Source organism: Coenobita brevimanus, chromosome 65 (assembly GCF_032717465.1).
Source record: "Coenobita brevimanus isolate Jiangsu-jjx chromosome 65, ASM3271746v2, whole genome shotgun sequence".
In the NCBI taxonomy this organism is placed as follows: Eukaryota; Metazoa; Arthropoda; class Malacostraca; order Decapoda; family Coenobitidae; genus Coenobita; species Coenobita brevimanus.
This window is the reverse complement of record NC_137018.1, coordinates 6,598,541-6,626,391: the sequence shown is the minus strand read 5'-3', so window position 1 is coordinate 6,626,391 and position 27,851 is coordinate 6,598,541. Positions and strand designations below refer to the sequence as shown.

At 41.9% G+C, this 27,851-nt stretch overlaps 1 protein-coding gene across 1 annotated transcript; it reads right to left on the bottom strand.

Annotated features, from left to right (window-relative positions):
• Window positions 1–10,682: 10,682 nt before the first annotated feature.
• LOC145404908 (compound eye opsin BCRH2-like) lies at window positions 10,683–13,363 on the bottom strand. The gene is made up of 2 exons (XM_080276412.1): window positions 12,443–13,363; window positions 10,683–10,892 (listed from the first exon to the last, which is right to left on the bottom strand). The coding sequence occupies exons 1-2, from the start codon at window positions 13,361–13,363 to the stop codon at window positions 10,683–10,685; spliced, it is 1,131 nt and encodes a 376-aa protein (XP_080132538.1).
• Window positions 13,364–27,851: the final 14,488 nt, after the last annotated feature.

Here is a 27,851-nt window from a genome sequence, read left to right as displayed (position 1 = left end):
AAGGATGTGTTTTGGGCATTTATTAATTTAGAGAAAGCGTATGATAGAATTGATAGGGAGGCTTTGTGGACTGTTTTAAGATTGTATGGACTTGATGGTAGGTTACTAAAAGGGGTGAAAAGTTTTTATGTAAATAGTACAGCGTGTGTAAGAATGGGAAATGCTGTGAGTGATTGGTTTCCCGTGAGAGTGGGGCTGCGACAGGGATGTGTGATGTCGCCTTGGTTGTTTAATATTTACATGGATGGTGTTGTAAGGGAGGTGAATGCAAGAGTTTTAGGTGGAGGTCTGAGTCTGGTGAATGTTGATGGTTGAGTGTGGAATCTGAAGCAGCTGCTGTTTGCAGATGATACTGCACTGGTGACTGATTCGGAGGAGAGATTGAGACAGTTGGTAGAGGAGTTTGGAAGGGTGTGTGAAAGGAGGAAATTGAAAGTAAATGAGAATAAGAGTAAAGTGATGAAGTGTACGAGGTTGATAGATGGTAGGGGGATGAATATAGTTTTGAATGGTGAGTTGCTTGAGGAGGTAGATTGTTTTAAATATCTAGGGTCACATGTTCCTGTGGATGGAAGAATAGATGCAGAAGTGAAGTTTAGAATATATGAAGTAGGAAAGGTGCTGGGAGGAATGAAAAAAGTGTTTAAATGTCGTTTGCTTAGAATGGATGTAAAGAGAAGGCTGTATGAGGGTGTTGCGGTACCGACTGCGTTATATGGGGCTGAAACATGGAATATGGGTGTAGCAGAGAGGAAAAGTTTGAATGTAATGGAGATGAGGTGTCTGAGGAGTATGTGTGGAGTGACGCATATGGATCAGGTGCGAAATGATGAAGTGCGAAGGAGAACTGGAGTTGTTCGGGAGATGGCTGGTAGAGTTGACCAGAGGGTGTTGCGATGGTTTGCGCATATGGAGAGAATGGATAATGAGCGATTGGTGAAAAAGATAACTAGATCTGATGTGTGAGGTGTAAGGCTGAGAGGAAGACCACGAATAGGATGGATGGACAGTGTGAAGAGAGCGCTGGATGCGAGAGAGATGTCTGTTGAGCAAGGAAGAGTGGCTGTGCGTGACAGAAATAAATGGAGAGAAATTGTGAATGAATAAGTGATGACGCAGCCCTGAGGGGATATTCTCCCGCATTTGGTCTGATTTATTCAGGTCAGGTGCGAGTAAGGGGATGGGTCTGTTATGATGTGGCAGGGGTAAACCAGTTCTGCTGTCGGGCCCTGCTGCGGATGTCACTGATTGCATTGCGCAGTTGACCCTTGTGCGGTGTGGTGCGGTGTGGATCTGTCCGTTCTCCCCTTTGGGGCTAAGATGCGAATGAATGTGTTCGAATGGATGAGTAAAGGGGGAGTCGTCCTGTCTCGGCTACCTCCCTTTCCTTGGGGGAAGCAGCCTATGTATATAGATAGATAGACCAAGTATAATTCTTTTCCTACCTTTCATCTTCCCCGGCAAAGTCTTTCATATACATAATTCCCATCTAAGCGGTTCTACCCCCTGACAGACGGACAGGGAAGGTCCTAGAGTTGCTCCCACACTCAAAATTGACAAAATCGGGCTGGGGGAGTTGCTGATACAGGCTTAGGTGTCCGGATTGACCTGGGATACATGAGACTGGCTCTGTATCACTCTATTTTCCCCCCCAAGACTAGAGAACAGAGGGCCAGGTGAGAGGGACTATAGTTGCCTTTAATTCACAGCCAAACGTAGGGGGGTATCCCGTGAGAGGGTTTATGTTACAGTTCTCCCAACTTGGTTAATTATATTCTGTGTGTGTGTGTGTGTGTGTGTGTGTGTGTGTGTGTGTGTGTGTGTGTGTGTGTGCTTTTTTTTTTTCCCCAAGACGCGATCTTCTACTATGGCTCGCTAGGAAACTACAGGGTGTATTTTGGCAACATTTATATTTACCTCTGCCATCTCTACGAAAACCTAAACTTCACTCTTCCTCTGGTGTGAAGTGAACCAACCCTCGGTCACTTACTGTAAAGCACAAAATCCATGCAAAGGAACTTCAAACACAGAGCAGACGACATCCAGACAACCCTCTCTACTTACAGCTACATGCGTCACTGTGCCTTCACCCCCACCTAGCACGTGCCAGCTAAACCAGGTGAGAACGAGGTCAGGCCACACGTCAAGGCCGCGGCAGCTGCACATGGCGGGGGTACATTCGCAACTACAGCTATCCCTCACTCGCACCATATGGCTCGCCTCCAGTCACGTGTTTCCCAGCAGCTCCATCACTTGTTCCTTGGCCTCTATTGAGTCTACGCCTTCATACTCTATCCTGACCCCATCCACTGACACCACTGTCTACCTGGCGACCAATCAGTAAAGACGACCCTAACTTTCTTACTTTGGGGAAAATGAACACTTAAAATTCAGGGGTCTCTGAAGCTCCATGATACCTCTCCCACATATTCTAAGGACTCATTCATGACACCTGGCATAATCTGGCTCCAACAAGCACCACCCTCTCCATCTATATTGCACCTGTCATGTACCCCTCCTCAAATGGCAAATCAGGAAAGCTCTCTCGTACAGGAGGGGACAGTGAAGGCAAAGTCTAATCCCTCCAGTCCCAAGTCTGCTCAGCTAAATAATCTTTCAAAGGTAACAATGAAAAAATGAAAAGGTTAACAGATTTAAGGTGTTTAGAGGTCGCACGTGCTGCTTCTCATCTATCTAAAAAAACAACAACAGCAGCAGCAACCACAACCACAACAACAACAACAGCAGTAGCAGCAGCAACAACAACAACTGCAACTGAAACCAAAAATCTCAACTAGCCTTAAACAAAGGGTGATTAGGTTACAGCTTAACCCAAATTAGTGTCCCCCCAAACTTCAACCTATAGCAAAGTCCAAATGGTATTTTTTTTTTTTTTTTTATGAACTGGAGGACACCTGTAATCCGATGTATGGATTTTTTTTTATTTGTTTTTCCTTCCTCTCTTCATCGCCTAAAAAAAAAAGCCTTAATGAGAGTGTGATAACAGTTTGCAATTAATTCTTGTTACCTGTGGACAATATTTCCTCACCTTCAGACAGGTGTGTTCTCTCATTTACCTGGCCAAACATTAATTTCGCTCGAATCTCTCCACACCTGTTAGAGGACGGGCGCGAGAGAGAGAGAGTGACAAGGGTTTGGCATCCCCCCCTCCTCTCTCTCTCTCTCTCTCTCTCTCTCATCTAACTTGACAGTCTTCGGATTGGCTGTCTGATAGTTAATTATGACGATGCGTGTGGGAGGTGGGCCTATAAGGTGGAGTCAGGATTCCTTGGGCTTGAGTGGGGAGTGAATGAGTATGTGGCCTATTTCACAGGGAATGCTGTTGATTATTTCTCCCACTACCATTTCTTACCCTTTTCCTTGCTCTACATTACCCTATATGCAAGTGGGGGAAAGATGTGAGATGATGATGATGATGATGATGATGATGATGATGATGATGATGATGATGATGATGATGATGATAATGATGATGATGATGATGATGATGATGAATTTCTTGCTACCGACAGACTTTTTTTTTTATTCGTTTTTAATACTCTTGGTTTGAACGATGTGTGGATGGATACGAGACCGATTTTTGCTGGACACATTGTTGGTAGTTCTCCCACTTTCGTGCTCTCTCTCTCTCTCTCTGTCCCCAGCCTAATCTGTTAATGGAAGAGAGAGTGAGAGTGGGCGTGTTTTCCCCTCCTCGCCTTCAGCGCCTTCGGTAACGAGAGGCGAAGTTTACGAAGACTCAAGGACACCCAGCTGACGGATCCAATCACACCCGCCCCTCCTCTTGCGCGAAGGGGGTGGTCTCTCGGTGCGTGTAGTTGTTCGTTGGTTGGTGAGATGGATGAGATACAGTGCTTCACCGTCATCTTCGTTATCATCGTCATCGTTATTGTTATTACTGTCTTTGTCATCTTCATCATCGTCATTAACATCATCATCATCATCATCATTATTATTATTATTATTATTATTATTATATTATTATTTTAATTAAGATCTTCTATTCCACCTAAAAATGTGCTACTGAAGGGGAGAGAGAGAGAGAGAGAGAGAGAGAGAGAGAGAGAGAGAGAGAGAGAGAGAGGAAATATCTAGCCAACTGAGAAAATGGAAACAAAAATACGCAGAATGAAACAAAGATAAATATGAATAAATAAATCGGCATGAAGGAAGGGGTGGTGGCAGTGAAGGTGGGTGGTGGCAGGGTTGGAGGGTGGGTGGGTGGATGGTGGCAGGGAGGGAGGGCTGGTGGCAGAGAAAAGGGAGTGATGAAAGTGAGAGAAGGATGGTGGCAGGAGAGTACGCGGGGTGATAGGAGGGGAAGGGGGATGCCAGGAAGAAGGGGGTGGTTGCAGTGAGGGAGAGATGGTGGAAAACAAGGGGTGGCAGGGAGGGAGTGGTGGCAGTGAGGGAGAGATGAGGGAGAAGAGGGGGTGTCAGGGAAGAAGGGGTAGTAGCTAAGAAGGTGAACGCCCTAAGAGGCTTCCCTTTCCACTTGAAGATACACACCACAGCGACACTAGGCCTGGCTTAGGCACTCTGAGACAATTAAACACAACACGACTCCTCTTCTACGGTTTCCTAGGCTGGCTCTGACACGCTGTACTTTTTTCTACTTTCTCACCTGGGCGGCTGACTATCACAGACCCAGGAACGAAATAACATGGGAGAAAAAAGTGATTACAAGCTTGGAGGTGGGATTAGCAAACATATTACTAACGATTCCTTGTTTTTTTAGATTTGTGTTTGCATGAAGAACAAGAAGGAGGGGAGTTCTTGCACTCTCCTCTTCTTTCCATTCCCACAAAATCTAAAAGCATCACAAGATAATGATCCTCTCGCAGAAAAGTTGTGATATTCCAAAAAGCACAAGAGGCAAAAGGGATATTCTACACTCATCTTACCCTTTCTGAAATAAATACATAAATAAATAAATGAGACCTACGAGAGGGAACTGATTGTAAATACGCTCTGAAAATCCCACTCTGAATTAGCAGCACGATCAACACATCAGGGCACAGAACTAACCCACAAACACTGTCTCCATCAAAAATTCGCCGACGTTTCCTTGCAGGTTGTGGCGATGGAGGATGTGATATGAATTGGAAACATTAGATGTGAGAGATGCAGGACAGAACTTGAATGCTTTATTTTTTCTAACGTTTAGGCTACAAAGAACCCATCTCCAGAGGCTGGGTTCTGTGTAGCTCGAAAAGAAAGAGAAAATAAAAACCTGAAGCTCTACCCTGTGTCTCTCTCCCACCTAACATTTCCCCTTGTCGCAATAGGCCATCTACAAGCGATAAGAATTATTTTTATGTGTTGGCAATATACTGCACAAATCAACATAAGTCAGGTTACACTCTGCCCGGTATTTTCGCTGGTTATGGAAGCTCCATAATACCGTTTCGTAAACAACTTATTTTGCTTTTTATACCTTACTGGCCATTTCCATACCTTACTGGCCATTTCCATGTTACATAAATCCTTCTTAAATCACCACACTGCGAACAAATAATGTACACAAGGATATTAACCAGGAACATCCAAAAATAAATCGCTTAGGAAGAGGTGCCAGGGAGCTGGGAATATAGACCTTTGACGTGACAGGGGGAAAGACATTTATGGAAGGCAGGGCACAACAATACAAGAGTCTGTCGCCAATTTTTTGCTTACCAAATATCTCCTCAATTTCGAGATCCGCAAACGACACGTATTATTTATATCTTATGACACATATTTTATTTCTTTTCTCTACGGCTCATACTCCAAGGAACGGGAGGAAAAAAAATAGTACTCACGTATTACTTACATATTATTAGAGACGATTAATGGAGGGTTAGGTAGCAGTCACATTATCCTTTACAATTTTCGCAGCTAAACGAAACATAAGACTTAGATTTAACCCAGTCAATAAGAGGCAATATCTGTGTTGACAAAAATATCCTTTGAGTAGAAAATAAAAAGCGCAGGATTTAGGAGGTGAAGTTTTGAAAGTGAATGTGGCTTTGGCAATTGCATGAGCACTGCTGCTGCTGATGATAATGAAGATGATGATTAAGACAGTGGCGGCGGCGGCGGTGAGGGTGATGGTGTTGGTGGCATGTGTGATGCATATGAGTGATGATGATGATGGTGGTGGTGGTGGTAATTTTTATGATGAAGATGATGATGGTGGTGGCGGCAGCGGCGAAGGTGATAGTGGTGGCAGTGGCGTGATGAAAATAATGAGTGATAATGATCTATCTATCTATCTATAGCCCGACGCCCTAATCCCGCAAAAGGGTGGCCGCAGACAATGATGATAATGATAATAATAGCAGAAGAACAGGAGATAAGAGGGGTATGGAGAGATAAGAGGCTAAGTCTTGAGAGTCGGAGAGTGACCTTGTGGGGCTTCTTGCGCTGGGGTGGAGTCAAGATCACATTACCCGAGGTTCAAGAAACTCTGTAGCAGGTCTTCTTCCTAAGACTTTCTACACTGTTCCTTAATATTGCTTGGTATGAAGATCTATGCTAGTGGTCTCTCGTTGATTTATATGTACTGTAATGCTGATGTTCTGACTGATTAACTGATATACTTCTTGTTCTCTGGACCCTACCCCATCTCATTCTTGGGTGGGAAAAAGAGGTCTGGATGATGATGATATGATGATGATGATGATGATGATGATATTGTTGCTGGTGATGATGATACTGATAATGATGATGATATTGCTGTTGGTGATGATGCTACCGATGATGATGATGATGATGATTATGATGATGATGATGTACTGATGCTTCTTATGATGATGACCAAAATGTTGCTGCTGCTAACAATGATGATGATGATGATAATGACGATATTGATGCTGCTGTTTATTATGATAAAGATGATGATGATGATGATGATGATGATGACGATACTGATGCTGCTGCTTATAATGATGATGATGATGATGATGATGATGATGATGATGATGATGATGATGCTCCTGATACGCAAGACAATGATGATGAGAATGATGATAATATTCTAACTACCCATACTAAATTCTCAGCAACGCCAGCACTAGGAATGAAATGTAAACAGACTTTTGACCATAAGCTAGATGGATTTATAAATGACACTCCTATGTAGACTGTGAATCGCATGCTGTACCTAAGTCTTATATTCTCGAGGTTAAGAAAGCTCCCTAACACCTCTTCCTTACCGATTTATTCTTTGGATACGGTTGGTTAATATCGTCTGGTAAGTTACTTATGCTGAGTATGGTCATGTTAGAATGATTTTATGTAAGACAATACGGCAAGGTGTAATGAGCAAAATAAATCGCTTAGGAAGAGGTGTTAGGGAGCAGTGCAGGTAGGGTTCCATGTTTACCTGCACTACTTTGGTTTCAATATGGATGGAGATAAAATATTTAAGTATGTGATATCTTGGCTGGTTTAGACATTGGGAAAGAAAGCAAAATTAGAGTACATTATTTGTCGATTAATAATACCGAGAGAGAGAGAGAGAGAGAGAGAGAGAGAGAGAGAGAGAGAGAGAGAGAGTGGCGTTACAACCAAAAGCCTGAATAAGACAAATTTCTCGACTCCAAATTGGAAACTCTATCTATTTATATATCCAGCCAGACGCCATAATTCCTCAAGGGGTGTCCGTTTGACTTAAGTTAGTTGTTTTACAGGAAGGGGCACTAACCGTCCGCCAACCAACTTGCTGACACGAAGGGAATACATATGGGTTGGTTATATGGTTACCACGCAGCGTTGTAAATGGTTTCCTGGTTTACAGGAAACTATTAGGCTTGTCACTTAATGTAAAGCCACCTGAAAAGGAATGACGATTAACAAAAAGTGACAGGAAAAATGGGAGAAATAGGGAGATAGGAGGGCAGACACAAAAAAAGAATGATAAAGGAGAAAAAAGAAGCAGCCAGTACTATATCAAGTGAGTGGATGGTGGTCGGGAAGAATTTTGTGACTAAGAGGGCAAATGCAAAGGTAAAAAAAAAAAAAATGAATGTACAGGATACTCCAGAAATAACGCTTCCCTTGAAACTCATCTAGTAATATGTTAAATGTGCTGCGGGGAGGGCTTAGTCTGCTGGTGAGGGCTTGTGGGTGACAGAAAAAAATATATTAAATCACGGAGACCAGACACTGATAACGCTGACTGGATGTGGCAGTGGGAGGCAGAAAATTATGACCTGATGGAGAGCAAATATTACACTGACAGGCAAACTGGAAGAGAAGAGCTATATATGGACCATCCTGCATGTGTCCTACAGCATGTGGTGGTGGAAAAATCGCCCTGGGCTTCCTTTCTCTTCTGATTCATGTCCCGTGTGGGCCCGAAGAACGACGCTCTGGATTACCTAGCTAAAACGGCAAATCAGGAAATTGAATGTGGTGAAGATCACACTTTCATTTATCTTATTCTATTTATTATTTTCTTAATTGTACTAAAGGTCATTGGAGGCCATTTATTTTTCATACAATACTCTAAATATTTAAATAATAAAAATATTTCAGTTTAACAATAGGCGTGCTACTTTCTTGCCTTTTCTTAGGTAGAGAATTAAAAGCATTTTGCCGTAATAAACAGACATGAACGCTCCTCTCAGACCTCCTTCATCATCATCATTACCACCACCACTACCACCACCACCACCAACACCGTCACCACCTCATCCATCATCTTCAATCATCATCATCATCACCAACACCACCACCATTATCATCACCACCACCACCACCACCACCAATATCATCGCCATCATCATTTTCATCACTTTCATCATCACCATCATCTCAACTCCCAGAATGAGGTGGCAATCTACTGTTATGTATCTGTTACCTCCAGACGATTTTGTTCATCTTAGTGGATTATGTAGCAAAGGAATAAGCAAAAAATTATACCCAACCCCTAGTTCAAAAAGTTTCAGCTAAGTTTATTAAAATCGTGTGGCAGAAGTAAGAATACGTCATCGGACTGAACAGGCTGACTATGAAGGGCAGGGTCCTTAAGACTGATTTACGAAAGGACACAGGTGGGAGAAATTCGGTATCATGTACAGAAAAAGAAAAGAAAAAGCAATCACACCTCCATCCATGCATCATTCAAGATTTTGATATTTTTAGCATCCATTCAGAAAAAGGTGTTCAGTTCCAGTATATTTTCAGTTAAATCAGTATAATAGTAATATACAAAGCATTGGAATAAAATAATTTTGTCAGTTTGCATTTTTATTTGTATTTTTTAATGCTGGGAAAAGGGGGAGTTAATGAGAAAGTCGTTCGTAGTTAGATTCGTAATATATAACTAGAATACATGATGGGGAAGTAACTATTTTTTTTCTTGTATTTTGAAATGCCGGGAAAGGGTTCGTTGATGAGTAACTCGTTCGGAGCTCGACGGGTTGCATGTGCGTTGCTGTCGACCTCTATAACCTGGCTGGGAAGTAGACACGTATGGTACCTGACCTTACCTGCCTCTACCACTGTCAACACTTACAAGCGTGTGTCTAGGGAAAGAGCAGGTTGGCAGCCAAAGTCTCCCACCTATCCACACACATACATCATCATCATCATCATCATCATCATTATCACCAACGTCGTCAACATCATCAATAATACCTGAGATAAATAAGACCCACTCTACCTACTTGTGAACGATTTTTTTATCCCCCCAGACTACTACAGTGACTGGAAAATATCGAGAGAATCCCGTAATTGCCTGCAGTTATGACACTCAGTTTTACCCTCTAACTCCTCCTCTGTATTCAAGGACGAACACTGATGATATTCAAATATACCTTCTCACTAAAAATTACAGATACACTCATTCACAATCGACCAATGACTGTCTCTGAGCTTAGTCTTTATATGAAATCCTCTTCTTTCTTGTACTTCCCTCTCTTGCTACTTTGAAATTACTTTGGCATTTTACTCAATATACTAACAAACGAGACGGCTTTGCTTAGAATATTATGAGAGTTCCTGTATGGTTAGCTTAGAATGTTAACAGAGAATATTAAGATTTCCTATATCATTTGTTTAGAATATTAACATAGATCTTATCTGCTTACGTTAGAATAGTCACAGAGTTCCTATCTGTTTAGCTTAGAATATTCAGTCCCTTTCAGTTTAGGTTAGAAAAATATTAACAGAGGTCCTTGTCTTAGAAGAATATTAACAGGGCTCTCACTATTCTTTTCATTGCTACTGACTCCGGTATCCTAGCCCGCCAGTACCAGATGATTTTTTCCAACTGAAATAAATCATACAGGTCCGGGGATTAATCAGACTTATTTTCTCCACCCGCAAGAAATCCTACAGCTCCGGGGATTCATCTTATTTCTCGTTCTCGGTCTTGGTGGACTTAGTTCTCGGTCTTGGTGGACATCCTATTTCTCGTCCTCGGTCTTGGTGGACATCCTACTGCTCGTTCTCGGTCTTGGTGGACATCTTATTTCTCGTCCTCGGTGGACATCTTATTTCTCGTTCTCGGTGGACATCTTATTTCTCGTTCTCGGTGGACATCTTATTTCTCGTTCTCGGTGGACATCTTATTTCTCGTTCTCGGTGGACATCTTATTTCTCGTTCTCGGTCTTGGTGGACGTATTACTTCTCGGTCTCGGTGGATATCTCGTTATCGGTCTTGGTGAACATTTTATTTCTCGTTCTCGGTCTTGGTGGACTTGGAATCGTCGTCCTTCTTCTCGTGCACGCAGAACCAGGGCCACACCTCCTGCAGCGCCAGCCGGAATTTGGGGTGGGATATGGCGTACATCATGGGGTTGTACACGGAGGCCGTCTTGGCGATGAGGCCGGGCAGGGCGGAGACCAGCGGAGTCATTTTGTCCTGGTCCCCGAAAAGGCCCTGCCGGAATGGTCACAGGATTCGTCAGTATCATCGTCAGTATCGTCATCGTCCTCATCTTTATAACTGACATTACTATCGTCAACATTAGCATCGTCGTTATCGTCAATGTCATCATCTTTACCATCGACATTGTTATCGTCATCATAAGCATCGTCGTCATCGTCATAATCATCGTCAGTATCATCATCGTCAATGTCCTCATCTTTAGCGTCATTATCGTTATCATCATTATCATCGTCTCCTATCAGCATCTTCCCCGTTATCGTCTCTATCATAATCATCGTACAGTTATCAGCATTATCACTGTCATCGTTATAGTCATCACCGTCAACAGTATCATCGTTATTATTACAACCACCATCATCAGAGTCTGGTATCGTCATAACTGCCTTCCCCTTCACGTCAATCTCTTAGAGAGGGGAGCTGAGTCCCCCTCCCCCCCACTCCCCCAGGTTGCGTTCGTGGTAAATCCTTTCTTATGTGTCGTGTGCAAAATATATCAAAGAATAAACACATCATTACATTACAAAAAAAAGTATATAGTTGCTTGTAAACAGTGACCCTAAAACTTTAACTTTTTTTTGTTTTTTATTGCAGGGGCGAAGGACCCAAAGGCCAGATGCCAGCAGAATTTTTCCCTCCAAGAAAAAACAAAGACAAGATAACAGAGAGCCAAATTCAGGACTTATTATCTGATTTAGCTGCCTTGTAGGTTGAAAGGCTGTTCACCGTATCTAATATCTGATCCGGTAACAAGATTTTAGCAAACAAGAAACGAGAACTATGTACTGTTAATCTCAGGTAAAGACGAAATACCGAGTTAAGTACAGATGCTCTTGTCTTTAAAATTAAACTTTGTAATTATCACTGCGGGAACTACACTGCGACGTATACTCTGCACTATTATCATACCAGGAACTACACTGATACGTATACCGGGTAATTTCCATTTATACCAGGAACTAAACTGCAATGTATACTTTGCACTTCTCACACCAGGAACTACACTGTGATGTATTCTTCGTATTTATACCAGGAACTAAACTGCACTGTATACCTTGCACTTCTCATACCAGGAACTACACTGTGATGTATACTTTGCACTTATACCAGGAACTACACTGTGATGTATACTTTGCACTTATACCAGGAACTACACTGTGATGTATACTTTGCACTTATACCAGGAACTACACTGTGATGTATACTTTGCACTTATACCAGGAACTACACTGTGATGTATACTTTGCACTTATACCAGGAACTACACTGTGATGTATACTTTGCACTTCCCATACCAGGAACTACACTGCGATGCATACTTTGCACTTATACCAGGAACTACAGTGATGCATACTCGTACTTTGTACTTCTCAAACTAGGAACTACACTGCTATGTATACACTGATCTTATACCAGGAACTACACTGCTATGTATACACTGATCTTATACCAGGAACTACACTGCAATATATCCAGGAAATGATTAAGCAACTACTATGCTAACAACGATTCAAAACAACGTAGGGTAATGCATAAGGACTTGCCATCATGACCACAGCAGCGTAGGGAGTCCAGGTGAGGAGCCAGAGGAAGACGTTGGACACGGCCACCTTTGCGATGCGAACCTCGGCGCTCTGTTTGTTAGCGTCGGCGTTGGATCGTAGGTTCTCCACGTTCATCTTCTTGGCCTGTTCCCTGAGAGCCTTCTCGTGGGCACGGATGGCGCCCACGATCTGCGAGTACACGAAGATGATGATGGTCAGAGGGAAGCAGTAGCACATGATGAAGAGGAAGAGACCGAAAGATCGAGTACCCCAGTCTCGGCTCATGTAGTCAAAGCTGCAGGAGGTAAGGATGCCCTCAGGCACGTAGGAGTTCCAGCCAAGGAATGGGGGGATAGATACACCCGTGGCATAGGCCCAGCACAGCAGGATGATGAAGAAGGCTTTAGTAGCGGAGATGTGGCCGCCGTCAAAGGCCTTCACGATGACACAATAACGATCATAACCAACAGCCGCCAGGGTCATGAGCGAACACAGGCCGAATAGTGCGCCGCCAAATGCGTGAATCTGACAGGCAAGAGGTCCAAGGGCCCAGAATCCCCCGTTGAAGCAGTTGTACACGTACATAGGGAACTGTGATATCATCATCATGACGTCACTGAATGCCAGATTTACAACGAACATGTTGGCTGGTGATCTAAGATTTTTCTTGCAGGAAAAGAGGTATATGACCATGCCGTTGCCAATGATGGAGAAGAAGCCAAGAAACAGGAAGATGACGCCGAGCAAGTAGTGCCACATGGGGTTGACGGGGGGAAACTTGCTCCAGTGGGAGTGAATGAAAGGCTTCATTTCGTCAGGAACCATGTCCAAAAGTGTAAACCCTTCGGGGTAACCGAATTCGACGCCTCCGCCTCCTCTGAAGGGCAGTGCCTCTGATACATTGCGAGTTCCGATAGCCATTGCGGTGAGGGAAGTTGATGCTTCTGGTAGTTCTCGAGGAGAAGCCGAGAGGTCGAGCTAAAAGGGTTACTTAGGTCGGACTAGCTTTCCTCGAGATTCTACCAGTGGCTGGCAGGAAAGGAGAATGAGTTATGTTCGTCCTCTCGACGTATATATCTGCGCCCTCAGCCAATTATCTTGTGTCAAAAAAGGGATCTCGGTCACCTAAGATGCCATAGCGACGCTGTGTATAAGCAACATATGGCTTCCTGCACTGCGTCACCTCCTAAAAAGCTGTCTGGTTGATCGAGTTTCGTACAACCCGTATACTGTACAACTGATGCTTATCCCAGGTTCTGTTTCATATGTGGAGCTATCAAAGCCTCTTAACTCCAGCACCATTTCGACACTCTGATTTAGGATGAAATCATTTATTATGTTCAAATTAATATTTGTACAGCATATTAATCCCTTCAATACGAAAAAAGTCTTTCTCTAGTATGACTGCCGATAATCGATATTCTTAATTTTAGAAAGCGCTCGCTGTGAAGGGGTTGTCACACTATCTCCTTCTTGAATTTATCACACCTTCAGAGATCAAATGCGTTATAGGAGTTTTAGAGGGAATATAAGAGGCAAATGGTTAAGAGGATAATTATACTTCAAGAACTGAGATTAGATTATGACTGATTTAAACTGAAGAAAATACTGAATAATATATATATATATGAGAGAGAGAGAGAGAGAGAGAGAGAGAGAGAGAATGTTTCTCTACCTTCATTTAGCATATTAATGGAAGAAAGAAATTTAAAAATGTTACTAAACTCAAAACGTAAAATTAAGAGGGAAATTATGGTTTGCTGCCGTAGCGGAGTGATTACCATTTTGCAGGAGGATGGATCGTTACTGAACAGGGACACATTCCTGGATATATACAGTGTCTTTGAATAGTACACCCATAGAAACTAACTTGGCGGTATCTTATGTGTTGAGAGAATGGCCCAGTCTGCTGGTGTGGGCGAGCGTGTGGAAGTTGGAGTAGGATGTAAATAATGCAGGACAGACACTGCTAACACTGACTGAGCCGTCCTAGTAACAAACGAGCGCTATATATGGACCACCCTGAATCTGTTTTAGGTCACCCTTACAGGAGGCTGCGTCTGTAATAGGCAGATAACACGATCATTTCCCACAATAAAAAAAAATATTGAAAGAACTATACCCATTCAAGAAAAAAAAAAAAACTTCGACTATTACAGTAGAAGGTTGTTGTTGATGTTGTTGATGATGATGTTGTTGTTGTTCTTGTTGTTGTTGTTGTTATGGTGGTGGTGGTTGATACTGTCTGTCTCCTGCGGGCTACCCATTCTTCTTTCGGGGGATAGGGAAGCAGCTGAGGTGGGTATGTATTAGCAGACTTCTGAGATACCTGGTAATATCAGTGCCACCACGTGAAGGCCTCCCTCTTACTAAACAAATCATAGTATTGCGGTGCTGAAGAGGGGCGCCTTCACGTGGTGGCGCAGATGTAACCAGATGGCTTCACTGCCTGGTTATACAAACATCCTTCATATCCTTCCCTTTTCGCCACTACCTCTTACCACCATTACACAACACCACCAACCACTATTACGACTACCGCTTCTACTACAACTATTGCTACTACCACTATTACTACTACTACAACTACTACCACTACTATTGCTATTACAGTATTCCGAAATCAAGACTCACTACACACTATGTTTTGTTTACTGTGACAAAAGAAAAACATCTTACGCAATTTCGTAAGAAGGTCAGTACATGCCCAAAGAAGCCGTGCTTGGTGAGTCTTTTAACGGGACGAAAAAGTTCTTGTCCTTCACATCTCTCTCTCTCTCTCTCTCTCTCTCCGTCAAACCCATTTCATACTCAGTCCCTATCCTTTAGTGTTCCAAAGTCTACCCCCACCAACACACACACACACACACACACACACACACACACACACACACACACACACACACACACACACACACACACACACACTCATTACACCCCATTGTTCATCTCTGTCGTTAACCAAAGTCCCACTAAGATAACAGAGGACCCATTTCGTGCTCCTGAGATACAGTAAAAGTAGAAAGTGGAAATTTTGGGATTTTTGGCCATACCCGTAGGGGGAAAAGAGGTGGCCTAACTCCGTGTGCCTCTAACTGTGTCATTCACTCACGCACTCTCCTCTCACACACTCGCTCATGCAATCATTCTCTCACAAACTCACTGAATCACTACCGTATTGAAGGATGGGGTCCAGGCCTTATGGAGGGTGTGTTGTGGGGTAGGTGAGTATTGGTGGAGTGTCTGGTGTGTGTGTGTGTGTAGGGAGAGTCTAGTAGTGTCTAAGGTGTGTGTGGTGTGTGTATCTAGCCCACTGCATACCAGCATCGTGTCAGAATTCCCGTATGACACAGAGAGGCAGGGCAGAGTGCTAAAGTGTGCGTCTGGGTTGTGTCTGGGGTGTGTTTGTGGTGCGTGTTCTGTGTATCTAGTCGATTGTGTACCTGCGTCGTGCCGGGAAAGCCTTAAATATGACACAGGCGGACAGGACAAGGGACTAGGCTGTTACCTGTACTGTGAGCCTGAAGGGTGTTAATGAAGTGTTCAACCATGTAATAACTAAGTCTTTCCCCTTAGATTAATAAAAGGGCGTCCCTCTCTCTCTCTCTCTCTCTCTCTCTCTCTCTCTCTCTCTCTCTCTCTCTCTCTCTCTCAAGTTTACCAGGTCCTTCTCTTACCTTCTATATTTGAAAAACAAGTCAATTTACTAATATACACAGACCAAACCACTCAGTTGTTAAGAACAGTCACTTCTGTGTGGTCTTCGTTTATATGTCAATATGTGTCTACTCATGCAAATCAGGTGACTGGGTAACTCTCTCTCTCTCTCTCTCTCTCTCTCTCTCTCTCTCTCTCCCTGTGTGTGTGTGTGTGTGTGTGTGTGTGTGTGTGTGTGTGTGTGTGTGTGTGTGTGTGTGTGTGTGTGTGTGTTTACGCGTCCAATTAGGATACAAACTTGGCATTTCGCTCGTTTAGTTTCACCAGTCAGCTTACAAGCCACAGAACTTCACATGGCACAAATTTGGCATTAATACCTACCGTCTATATTGAATATTTATTAAGGTTGCCTCATTACGGCCTCATTAAGGGCTGGTGTAATGGTAATTGCGTCGGTGTTTATTTATCAGCGGGGTCTTGCATGAGATCAATTACGCCTGTTTAAACGAAATTCAAATAATCAAATAATCAGGCTCACGTTTTTTCTGAGCAGTAGACGATTCTTTTATATACTGACAGAAAAGAAGACAGGAAGAAGGAATATTTGAAGTAGTAAATGGGGAGAAATGGTATAAAAAGGATGAAAATAAAAGAGATACTGAAGACAAAAGGCGAAGGAAAACAAAGATGAGTACAGGCTGACATTAGGAAGGTAAAAAGAGGTGAATTACAGAGGGGAAAATCAGTGAGGGGAGAAAGAGGAAAGGGAAACTAGATAAGAGTTACAGGATAGGTGTAATGGGGTACAAAGAAGAGGAAGTGTCAGAAAGAAGGCAAAAATGATAAGCAGGAGGACGAGAAATATGAATGCGGGGAAAATGATGGATGGGGAGGAAGATCAGAAGAGGAGGCGAGGAAGAAAGAAAAATTGGGAAGAGTATATGATAATTAGAAATGGTAGAATAAGCCTCGTGGGGCAGTAGACAGGTGAAAGGTGGGAAGACAGAGAAACGAAGGAGGGAAAGGAAAGGCCGTGAATAATGGAAAAGGGGAGATGGAGGGAAAAAGAAAGACGACATAAAATGATGAAAAGAAAGACCGACAAGCGAAAGGATGGTAACAAAAAGCCATGAAAAGTGGAGATGAGGGGATGAAGAGAAAGAAGAAAGATGTCAGAAAATTATGACAGAGAGAACAGGTAAACGAGGGGACGAAAGGAGAGGCTAAGCTGAATAAAAGATAAATCCTGTCCAGCTAAATAAAATCGCCTCGATCGAACAAGAACACACTTACACACACACACACACACACACACACACACACACACACACACACACACAAGCATCACCAGAATCGTGGAATAATTAGTGAGTCAACCAGCACGAGCAGACTTACAAGTTTTCAGCGGCCGTCCCCTAAGATGATCACTGACCTGGAAAACGAGGCACAGAAACATGCACAAAAAGCCCTTAAGACGAGTAACTGGATCCCGGGTAACAAAAAGGTTGTGTCCTCGTGCTGTACCAGGCTCTTGGTGATGTAAACGCATCCTGGTTAAGGCAAGGGTACTAATTAGCTTGCTCTCTAAACACGAAGTCAATGTTACTTACTCGTGGCGTGACTCTGAACACTAAAATTGTTTTCCAAGCAACCGGTGACACTGGAGTACTATTTTCACTCGTATTAATTATTATTATTATTATTAGGAGTAGTAGTAGTAGTAGTAGTAGTAGCAGTAGTGGCAACAACAGCAACAGCACCAGCATCGGAATCAGCATCAGCATTAGCATCATCATCATCATCATCATCATCATCATCATCCCCCCCATCATCAGCAGTCGCAGCCCAAGGCTCACCTAGATTTAACCAAGTGGACTGAAGGCTGAAGCTATCCTCATCCCGCAGCCCACCATCGTTTCGGGGATAGGGAGGTCAGTGAGGTTCGCTTATGTAACCGGACAGAGGAACTGCCCTGATATATTGGTGCCACCACGTGAAGGCGTCCCTCATGCTCCCGCGGTCGCATTCAGACGCTGGCACAGATATCACCGGAGGATATAACCGCGCGACTCTGGTGTGTGGCCATGCAACCATCCGTCAAATTTTTCATAGTCCCCGAAAGGAGGACGGTGGACTGCAGCAAAGGGGTAACTTCAGTCTGTAGTCCACTGGGTTCACGTTTGGATGAGTCTGGGATAACAACGACAACAGTAACAATAGCAACAACAACACCACAACAACAACCACAACAACAAACCACCACCACCACCACAACAACAACCACAACAACCATCACAACAACCATCACAACAACCACCACCACCACCACAACAACATACAACTGATATCTTGAATTAATCGAAACTGCTCAACCCCAACAACAATGGTGTATTGTAGATGGTAATTCTTCTGTGAACTGGTGTGGCCCCATCGGTAAAAAAAAAAAAAAAGGCGTCAAAAAAGGCGACATCTACCAAGGTCTTTCAATATTTGGTTTTAATGAAGGAAATTAATTACAAGCCTTCACACTCTTTTAGCTCCTTTACCACGATGATCTCTCTCTCTCTCTGGAAAGCCTTCTGTAACTCCTGAGATAAGAAACATCCTCTTGTAACCTCACCATTACAAGACATTTTTCAAGACTTAAATTCGGCTTACTTGTAAAACAGTAACAAGACTCATCACAAAGGTCGTCATTGGATGAAGGAAACTACAAGAAAGGGGGAAAGAAGGAAGCAATCTCATGGTCAGTGAAATAACGTTCGAATTGGAACCAAATGTCTTTCTATGGAGGAACAAAGATCTCTAGTCTTCTCAAATTCGTCCCTCAAAAAAATAATAATAAAAATAAAAATACAACTGAGGGCTAATACACTCATTTTAAAACAACAATGTATACAGAAAGGTCACAAAATTTAAAAACCTGTAAAAATCGTCAAATAAATAAAATAATCCTTTTAACACTAGTCGACATTTATCAATAACTCATAACGAAAAAAAAAAAAAATGCATGCCTCTACCCGGAACATATTTTCCCCTCTAATTTGGCCAAAAAATATCCTCTTTCTGTCCTGACTGCTTGGTTGTAATAAGAAATGATCACTATAATAGGATGCTAGTCACGAAGAAGTGTCATGGGATGGACGTGGAGCAGGAACAATATCTTTCTCCGCCACCGAGCTCTGTGAAATACTCTGCAAAAGGACAAAAATCTGAGCCAAGTTAGTGTGAAAGAACCCTAACATTCACGAACACTTATGCTTCTATTCTCTTCTGCTAAGGAGGCTCCCTAGCAAATCTTCCTTAGCGATTTATTTTCCAAACTACCCATTAACTTTCTTGTTTCGTATACCTGTTTAACGAAGACACAGACTGCATGAACAGCCTACAAGAATATAGTAAGGGAGCAGCTACAGACGTAACCCGGAAAGGACGAGGTGTTAGTAAGTTTCCTAACCACAAGAGAAAACGACCCTAACCCTCAATGACTTGCTTTTCTCACTATCACCTTGCGCCTCCTGAAAACGAAAAATGAAGGTATTTCGAAGGAGGTGATGTAAATACCTTTCAATAATTTTAATAATAAAGAAAAAAAGGAATAAAAATGGATATGAAAGCCTGGAAAACAAAATTCCCTCCTGGAAACTGTAAAAAGGAAAAGAAAACCATTTTTTTTAAATATAATGAAGGAAAAGAAACCAGAAAGTAAAAGAAAAAAATGGTCTGTTCAAAAATAAAATAAAAACACAGCAAAAGGAGAGAGAGAGAGAGAGAGAGAGAGAGATGGGGCAAGTGTCTGTGTAAATGTGTGTGTGTGTAATCCCTCCGAAAAGGACTTACCCTGCCGAGTCAAATGGGGTGTAAAATAGCCTCTAGTGTTGTGTCTTTGGGTGTAGGTCAGATTTGGACAGCCTCGTCAGAAAAGGCATTGGTTGGGCTTCTATTTCCTAAACAAGGAGGGGACGGTTGCGAAAGGAGGGAGTTAAGATGATGGTGTGTGTGTGTGTGTGTGTGTGTGTGTGTGTGTGTGTATATATATATATATATATATATATATATATATATATATATATATATATATATATATATAAATATATGTATGTCATGTCACACATACACACAATCATCTTAACTCCCTCCTTTTGCAATCAGCCTCTCAATCTTTAGAATATGTTTGTGTGTGTATATATATATACACAATACATTCATTGGAGAGAGAGAGAGAGAGAGAGAGAGAGAGAGAGAGAGAGAGAGAGAGAGAGAGAGAGAGAGAGAGAGAGAGAGAGAGAGAGAGAGAGAGAGAGAGAGAGAGAGAGAGCAGACGCTTTTATTCAGCAGGAGAGAGACTGGAGACGTGAGATATACCCTTCAATAACACCGTACGAGATACCTTTCCCACTACCAATTAACCCCTTTAATTCAATTACCTGTTTCCCATTTTAGTCTACTTACTTCCAGACGATTTTATTCACATTGCCAATCCTCGTAGTGGCGAAGGGGTTAATGACTACTATATCTGTTTTCTCTGACTTGAAATATATCCCCAAAGCTTATGAAAAATCGTCTACCAAAAAATAAATAAATAAAACAAAATGAAAAACACATCTTCGGAGTTAAGACAGCCTTGACTTAGAGTGAATCAACAACTCGTCGGTTAAGGAAGCTCCTTAACACCCCTTCCTTAGCGACTTATTTTGCTTATTGCACCTTGCTATTCCCCTCCGCGTTATCTAAATCATTCTAATATCACCACACTCTTCATAAACAAAGTACAAAAATAAACAAACCAACCTTAACCAAAAATAAATCGCTAAGGAAGAGGTGCTAGGGAGCCTCCTTAGGAAACTAGAATACGGGGTCACGTCATAACGGCCTAGTATTTCTCCTTGACCTCAGCCGTCCGCGTGAGGTCCGTCTGAGAGAGTCCATTTGGTCAATTTCTACTGGGAGTACTCAAGCAGCCTGCAAAAGAGGCCAAAGAACACCAACAGTAACGTCTTGGGGCGTATAGGAGACGGGGTAAGCGCTGGAGTGAGCACATGCAAGGAGTGTGCACAGAGGAATGAGTACAAAGTGAGTTCATGAAAGAGTACTAAGGAGTGAGCATAGAGTGAGCGCACGCAGGAACGAGCACAGAGGACTCAGCTAATGGAAGGAGAGGGCACAGAGTGAGCAGAGGGGTGAGCACAGAGGGAGCACATTGGAGTGAGCACAGAGTGAGCACATGGAAGAAATCAGCACATTAGAGTGAGCATATGAAAGCAAGCACAGAACAGCAAGGAAGGTGATTTCTCGCGTTTATGTGGGCGTTTAAGTCAGCGATATCAATGTCTGTCCTGTAACAGTTCTTTATTTCCTACTCCCACTGCCACACCCACGCCCACACCAGCAGACTGAGCCGTCCCCGCAACACAAAAAATAAAACCAGGTCAGAATCTAGTGGAAATCTATTTACGAATTAATATATATTTTGCATAAGACCCCATGACATGTTGAATGGTAGTTATCTCTCTCTCTCTCTCTCTCTCTCTCTCTCTCTTTTGTGACCAGTGAGAGAGGTGATATAATTTTCGCAGGTTCGTCCCCTCCACTCTGTGCGGGGAGAATAGGTGTGTTTATATTGTCTGTCTGTCAGGTTCAACTAATATTACCAGGTAGATTTAAGTGACTCCTCGCCGGCAACTTATTTGTAAAACGAGAATGTCAGCCAAAAAGTGGATATATATGCTCTCTTTGTTTCCCTTTGACCTCACCCACCTCTGACGACTCTCCAATCCCTAAAATAATAATAATAATAATAATAATAATAATAATAATAATAATAATAAAAATAACAATAGATGAAAAAATATAAATAATAACAATAACAATAATAATAATGATGATGATGATGATACAGATGAAGAAAAGAAAAAAAGATGAATAATAATAATAACAATAATACTAATGATAATAACATAATAATAACAATAATAAAAATAATAATGATAAAAATAATAACAATAATAATAATAATAATAATAATAATAATGACCAGCAGAAACATTCAGTGAACTAAATTTTATATTGGGTAACGTAGCCAGTAAAAATAATCCAGCGTTAAATAGGCTAAAAACGCGGTGAATGAAAGTCCCAGGTCAAGGTCAGGATCTCTTGTACTACCACACACCACCACTCTACCTACCGCACATCACCACTCTACCTATCACACAAAACCTATGAGTACCATACGCCACCACTCTACCTACCACAAGACACCGACAAGTATCATACACCACCAATCTACCTACCATACACTACCACACACCACCTGCCATACACCACCACTACAGAAACCCATCATAAACCACTATACACATCCACTCTCCACCTACCATAACCACCACCACTCCTACCGCACAGGATTCTACTAGACGTGCCATACACCACCACCCTACCTACCACAACAACAAACACACTACCACCACCACCCTACCTACCACAACAACAACCTCACCCTACCACCACCACGCCTACCGCTTATCACCACCTTAGACCTACCGTAAATCCTCTTTGCTCACCCCTCTCTAGAACATATGAAGTAAGTGGCCTGAAGCCTTCCAAGTGGGAAAAGAAGGAAGCACTTGTGGAGCCGAACACGCTTACCACTTTACAAGGAAAAGGGGGACATATAGGCGTCCACTTTAAAGGCATATCGGTCACGGCCACTTAAGTATATTCACTACAATGACGTATACTTTTTTACTTTCATTCCTACTACAGTCAGACGATTTTTTCAGCTCTCGAGACACTTTCCAGACTGGAGGGATTAGTCTTAATTAACCCCTTCACTTCCTAATGCATTTTCTAAGCTGAATAAAATCGTCTGATGCTACTACGTTCACTCTGAGCAAAAAACTACCGTCTCTCCATCCTGAATGCTATGGTGCCAGTCACGAAGAAGTGGTATGAAAGGCAGACTGTACTACTGTTTCAATCTACTGCTGTCTGTCCATCTTGAATGCTGGGTTATAACAAAAGATTTAGCATTAAAATATGGGGCTAGTCACGACGAAGTGCTATGAAAGGATACCAGACTGTACTTCCATTCTCCATCCTGAATGCTGAGGTACAACGAGAGATTTAACACTAGAAATAATGGCGCTAGTCAATAACAAGTGCTACTAAAGGATGCTGGACTTCGATATTGTCTTATTCTGCCACTTAACAACGGGAAATACACTGTTAATGAAAGAAAATCCAGGCCACGTTAAAGGAACTTAATACTAAAAAAATAAAAAAGGTCATCTGCTTGAAAGAAGTTAAGCAATTCAACACTTCACCTTAGCTTCCCCCCTACACAGAAAGAAAAAAATTAAGTCCATCCAATAATATTAACTATACAAGATGATTATGTAGCCTTTTGATACCACACATGTCAAATCTTATGTTCATCAACCAATTTATTTTGTTTCAGATTGAGTTTTTCTGAAGTGATGTGGGCGGGCGAAGGTGAGAAGAATCGATTGATCCGACTCATCCTGACAATCACTTTTCACATTGCTAAACAAGAGCCACAGGGCACTATACTGAGAGTCTCCAAACGTTATTACTTGCATTAACAAAAGATCTCGTACTGAAAGGTTTAATAAAGCTGTACCTAACCCTTCCATCTCGAAAAATCTCTCCTTAGCTAAAATACTTGTCAGTGATAATAATAACTGAAGAGAAATTAAAACCTTAAACATTCCCTAGACAATCCGTTCTGGTCTCTATAAAACAAATCTCTAAACACGCAGACATCCTCGCATTAGTTGATAAACTCTACGGATTCGCGTCGCCACATTTCACGTACATACTTCACGGTACAGTATATGTGTATGTTTAGTTTTTCATCCCATAAAGCCCATTAAAAGGTCTTAATAAAATAGAAGAACGGTGACTGTCGCTGTTTACCTAAAGGATAAGTGTATCTGAAGTGCACTAGTGAGGAAATGGAGGAATGACACCCAATTTAACAAGTGTTCGGATGACACAAGAAGGATGAAAAAAGAAGTCAGGTAATACAGTATGGTCTCCACATGCCTTCAGGTAGAAAAAATTAAGAACGCCTCGGAATCAAGGAATATGGATCATTTTTTAACAACGCTTCTACGCGATGACAATTTTAGTTCTAAATATTGACAGACCATATCAATTGTAGAGGCTCACGTCGGACCGAAGTGACTAGGCATAATGACATTCCTCTCACTTGATATTTCCTGCCACTAGAAAATTACACTGTTACGAAAAAATACGTGGACAAAGAAGATTAAAAACAAACTTGCTCATAAATCTTGGTAATGAGACAGAATCCTCTCTCTCTCTCTCTCTCTCTCTCTCTCAAAAATACCCAAACTTGCCCGGAAATCACAGTAAAGAAGGGCACAATATTCTATTTCTCTCTCTCTCTCTCTCTCTCTCTCTCTCTCTCTCAAGGGGAGGGGGATAACACTAATGCTGCATCACAAAACCTCGTCCCTCCATCCCAAATCTCATACATAAACGTTTAAATCATGATGAAATACAGCTCGGATATGCAGAGTAGTTACCCCTAATCCCGTCTTTGCCTCATTCTTATACAGGCGCGTATATCACAGTCACTGTTTACTTGATTAGTCTGTCTGATTTCCTCTTACGTATTATGCAAGCTCCCTTTCCTCCCTCTCTCTCTCTCTTTAATGTAGGGTCGCCTGATTTCAAGGTATTCGACTTTACGCTAGTTGGCTGACTTTTCACAGTAAAGAAAGAAAAACGGACACTCCTAGGAGTAACAAGACCTTTCAATTACCCGTTAAAAAAAAAAAAAAAAAAAAAAAAAAAAGACAAGGCAAAGAAAATAAAGAGAAGAGAAAACGGACACTTCTAGGGGTAACTTGCTCTGATTCTCCGGACGGGATGCTCACTATACTGCAACAGAATTATACAAGCTCTTGCAAATTGCCTCTTCCATCGACGATTTTGTTATTAATATTAAAATCCTGCTCCTTCCCCGTCCAGCTGACATGCTACTTGATATATTGCGAAGCCTGACTTTTCTGACGCCATATATAACGAAGTAGGAAAGTTTTACCTGCAATACGAATGTTGGTCATTTATTACGAATTTATAAGTTGTTGTTGCATTTTTAGCACCAAATACAATAATGTTTTATATGGATACTCTCTCTCTCTCTCTCTCTCTACGATATATAGAACTTGTTGTTGCATTTTTAGCACCAAATACAATATTGTTTTATCTCTCTCTCTCTCTCTCTCTCTCTCTCTCTCTCTCTCTCTCTCTACGATATATAGAACTTGTTGTTGCATTTTTAGCACCGTATACAGTATTGTTTTACTTGGATACTCTCTCTCTCTCTCTCTCTCTCTCTCTCTCTCTCCACACACACACACACACACACACTTAACAACTTTTTCCAACACCATACAAAACACATTTACCACTGTTTTTCTCCAACGAGGATAATCCTAAACCCTAAGTGAGCTGCCAGCAAGCCATGTCAGTGTTTTGTGCCCTCCTTCACCAGGCAGATGTGAATGTAAATGATCCTCGGGCAGGGGGAGTGGGAAAGCTTGGTAAAAGTTGGGGTACCATCAAGATATGTGAAGCAAAACTTGGAACAGAAACCATACATATCCTGGCCAAAGTTTGGAGGGGAGCATTCATCCCCCCTACACCAGGTTCTTTCTCTCTCTCTCTCTCTCTCTCTCTCTCTCAAAAATATCCAAACTTGCCCGTAAATCTTAGTAAGAAAAGGCACAATTTTCTATTCTCTCTCTCTCTCTCTCTCTCTCTCTCTCTCAAAAATATCCAAACTTGCCCGTAAATCTTAGTTAGAAAAGGCACAATTTTCTATTCCCCCCCCTTCTCTCTCTCTAACAGTTATTTATTTATTTATCAGTTTCTTAATACGAGTGTTGCTACTTGGGCCTCTGAAGGATTAGCTAACGGCATTACCTGTCTGTTTGTTTACTTATTTCATGAAGTATATTATCAGATGGAAGACTGTCAACAGCAACCATAAATAATAATTTATGTGGCATTTATTAACTACAGTAAGCTATCATCGCCAAACCTTTAACACACTTTCTTGAAAAAATACTGTTGCATCACTTAATATTGATCATTCTGGGTATACACTAGACCCAATTTACAAAGGAACAGCTTATTTTCCGTTCTAGTTATACGATAGGCCCAATTTTAGTATTTACAAACTGGGGAGCAGGGCAGTGAAATGGTGGGAGACAGGGCGACATGGAGGCGATATGTTTGTGGCCACCCCTTACGTGATTAAGGCGACTGGCAATAGATAGATAGAACTATAGAATACACAGCAATGGCAAGCGAGAAAATTCGGTGTGCAGAAGACCAGAACTCATTATGGTCATACTACCCCTGCTGCAAGTCTAGTTAAAATTTTACACACAAGAAACCTTCCTGGGAGTTTACGTGCATAATTACTCTTCTCTGAAAATTTTTCCAACAACACCTGAATATATTATGAGCTCGTCCTTGCTGGCCTCGAAAAAATAATGCGGAAAATTCGCATATATGTAATGTTCATGTGACCTTCCTAACAAATCGTGTTGCTAATCTGCTATACCATTTTTGCTCTAACTTGGTCTAAAATTGCCATCCCTCTACCTTGAATGCTGGGTTGTAACAAGAGATTAACACTAGAATATGAGTTGTAACAATAGATTAACATTTGAATATGAGTTGCAGCAACAGATTAAGTCTAGACTATGAGTTGTAGCAATAGATTAACACCAGAATATGAGTTGTAGCAATAGATTAACACAAGAATATGAGTTGTAGCAATAGATTAACACCAGAATATGAGTCGTAGCAATAGATTAACACTAGAATATGAGTTGTAGCAATAGATTAACACTAGAATATGAGTTGTTGCATTAGATTAACACTAGAATATAAGTTGCAGCAAAAGATTAACAGAGATTAGCACTAGAATATGATGCTAGTCACGAAAAAGTGCTTTGGAAACAATGAAGGGCCATAGTGCCGTCTATTTCTGCCACTGAGATATGTGAAATAAGCTGAAAAAAGGACGATAATACAGGCCAACTTAGAGTAAAAACAGAGTAATGGTGACAGTCTGATAAGGGAAACGTGACAGTGGGTGTGGTGGTGATCTGGTAAGAGTGGTGTGAATGTGGTAGTGGTGACAGACTGGTAAGGACAATGTGAAGATAATGTGTAGTGGTGGTTGTGGTGTGGTGGGGATTAAGTGGTGTTAATGTGGTTGTGGTGATTGGCAGGGACAGAGTGTACTGGTGGTAGTGATGAGGATAGAGTGGTGTTAATGTGGTTGTCGTGATAGGAGGGGACAGAGTGTAGTGGTGGTAGTGGTGAGAACTGAGTGGTGTTTATGTGGCTGTGGTGAAAGACAGGTTAGGATAGTGTGGTGATAATTGCTAAGGGTAAATATGGTGTTAATGTAGTGGTGTTGGTGGTGGTAGTGGTGATAAGCTGGAAAGGACAGGATTAGAGAAAGAAAAAAGAAAAAAGGTCTCTCCAAGCAGACCAAAACTGGCAGGAAATAGTAAAAGAAAAAAAAAAAGGACGGCATCGAACTGAAGGGGTTTTTAGTGTTACGAGGTAGAGCATTAAATAAGACTGCTGAGAGACTGAAATAGAGAATGAGATTGCCTTTTCTTGTGGTCGGGAGCCATCTCACTGGAAAGGGTATCAGCGAACATGTATACACAAAATA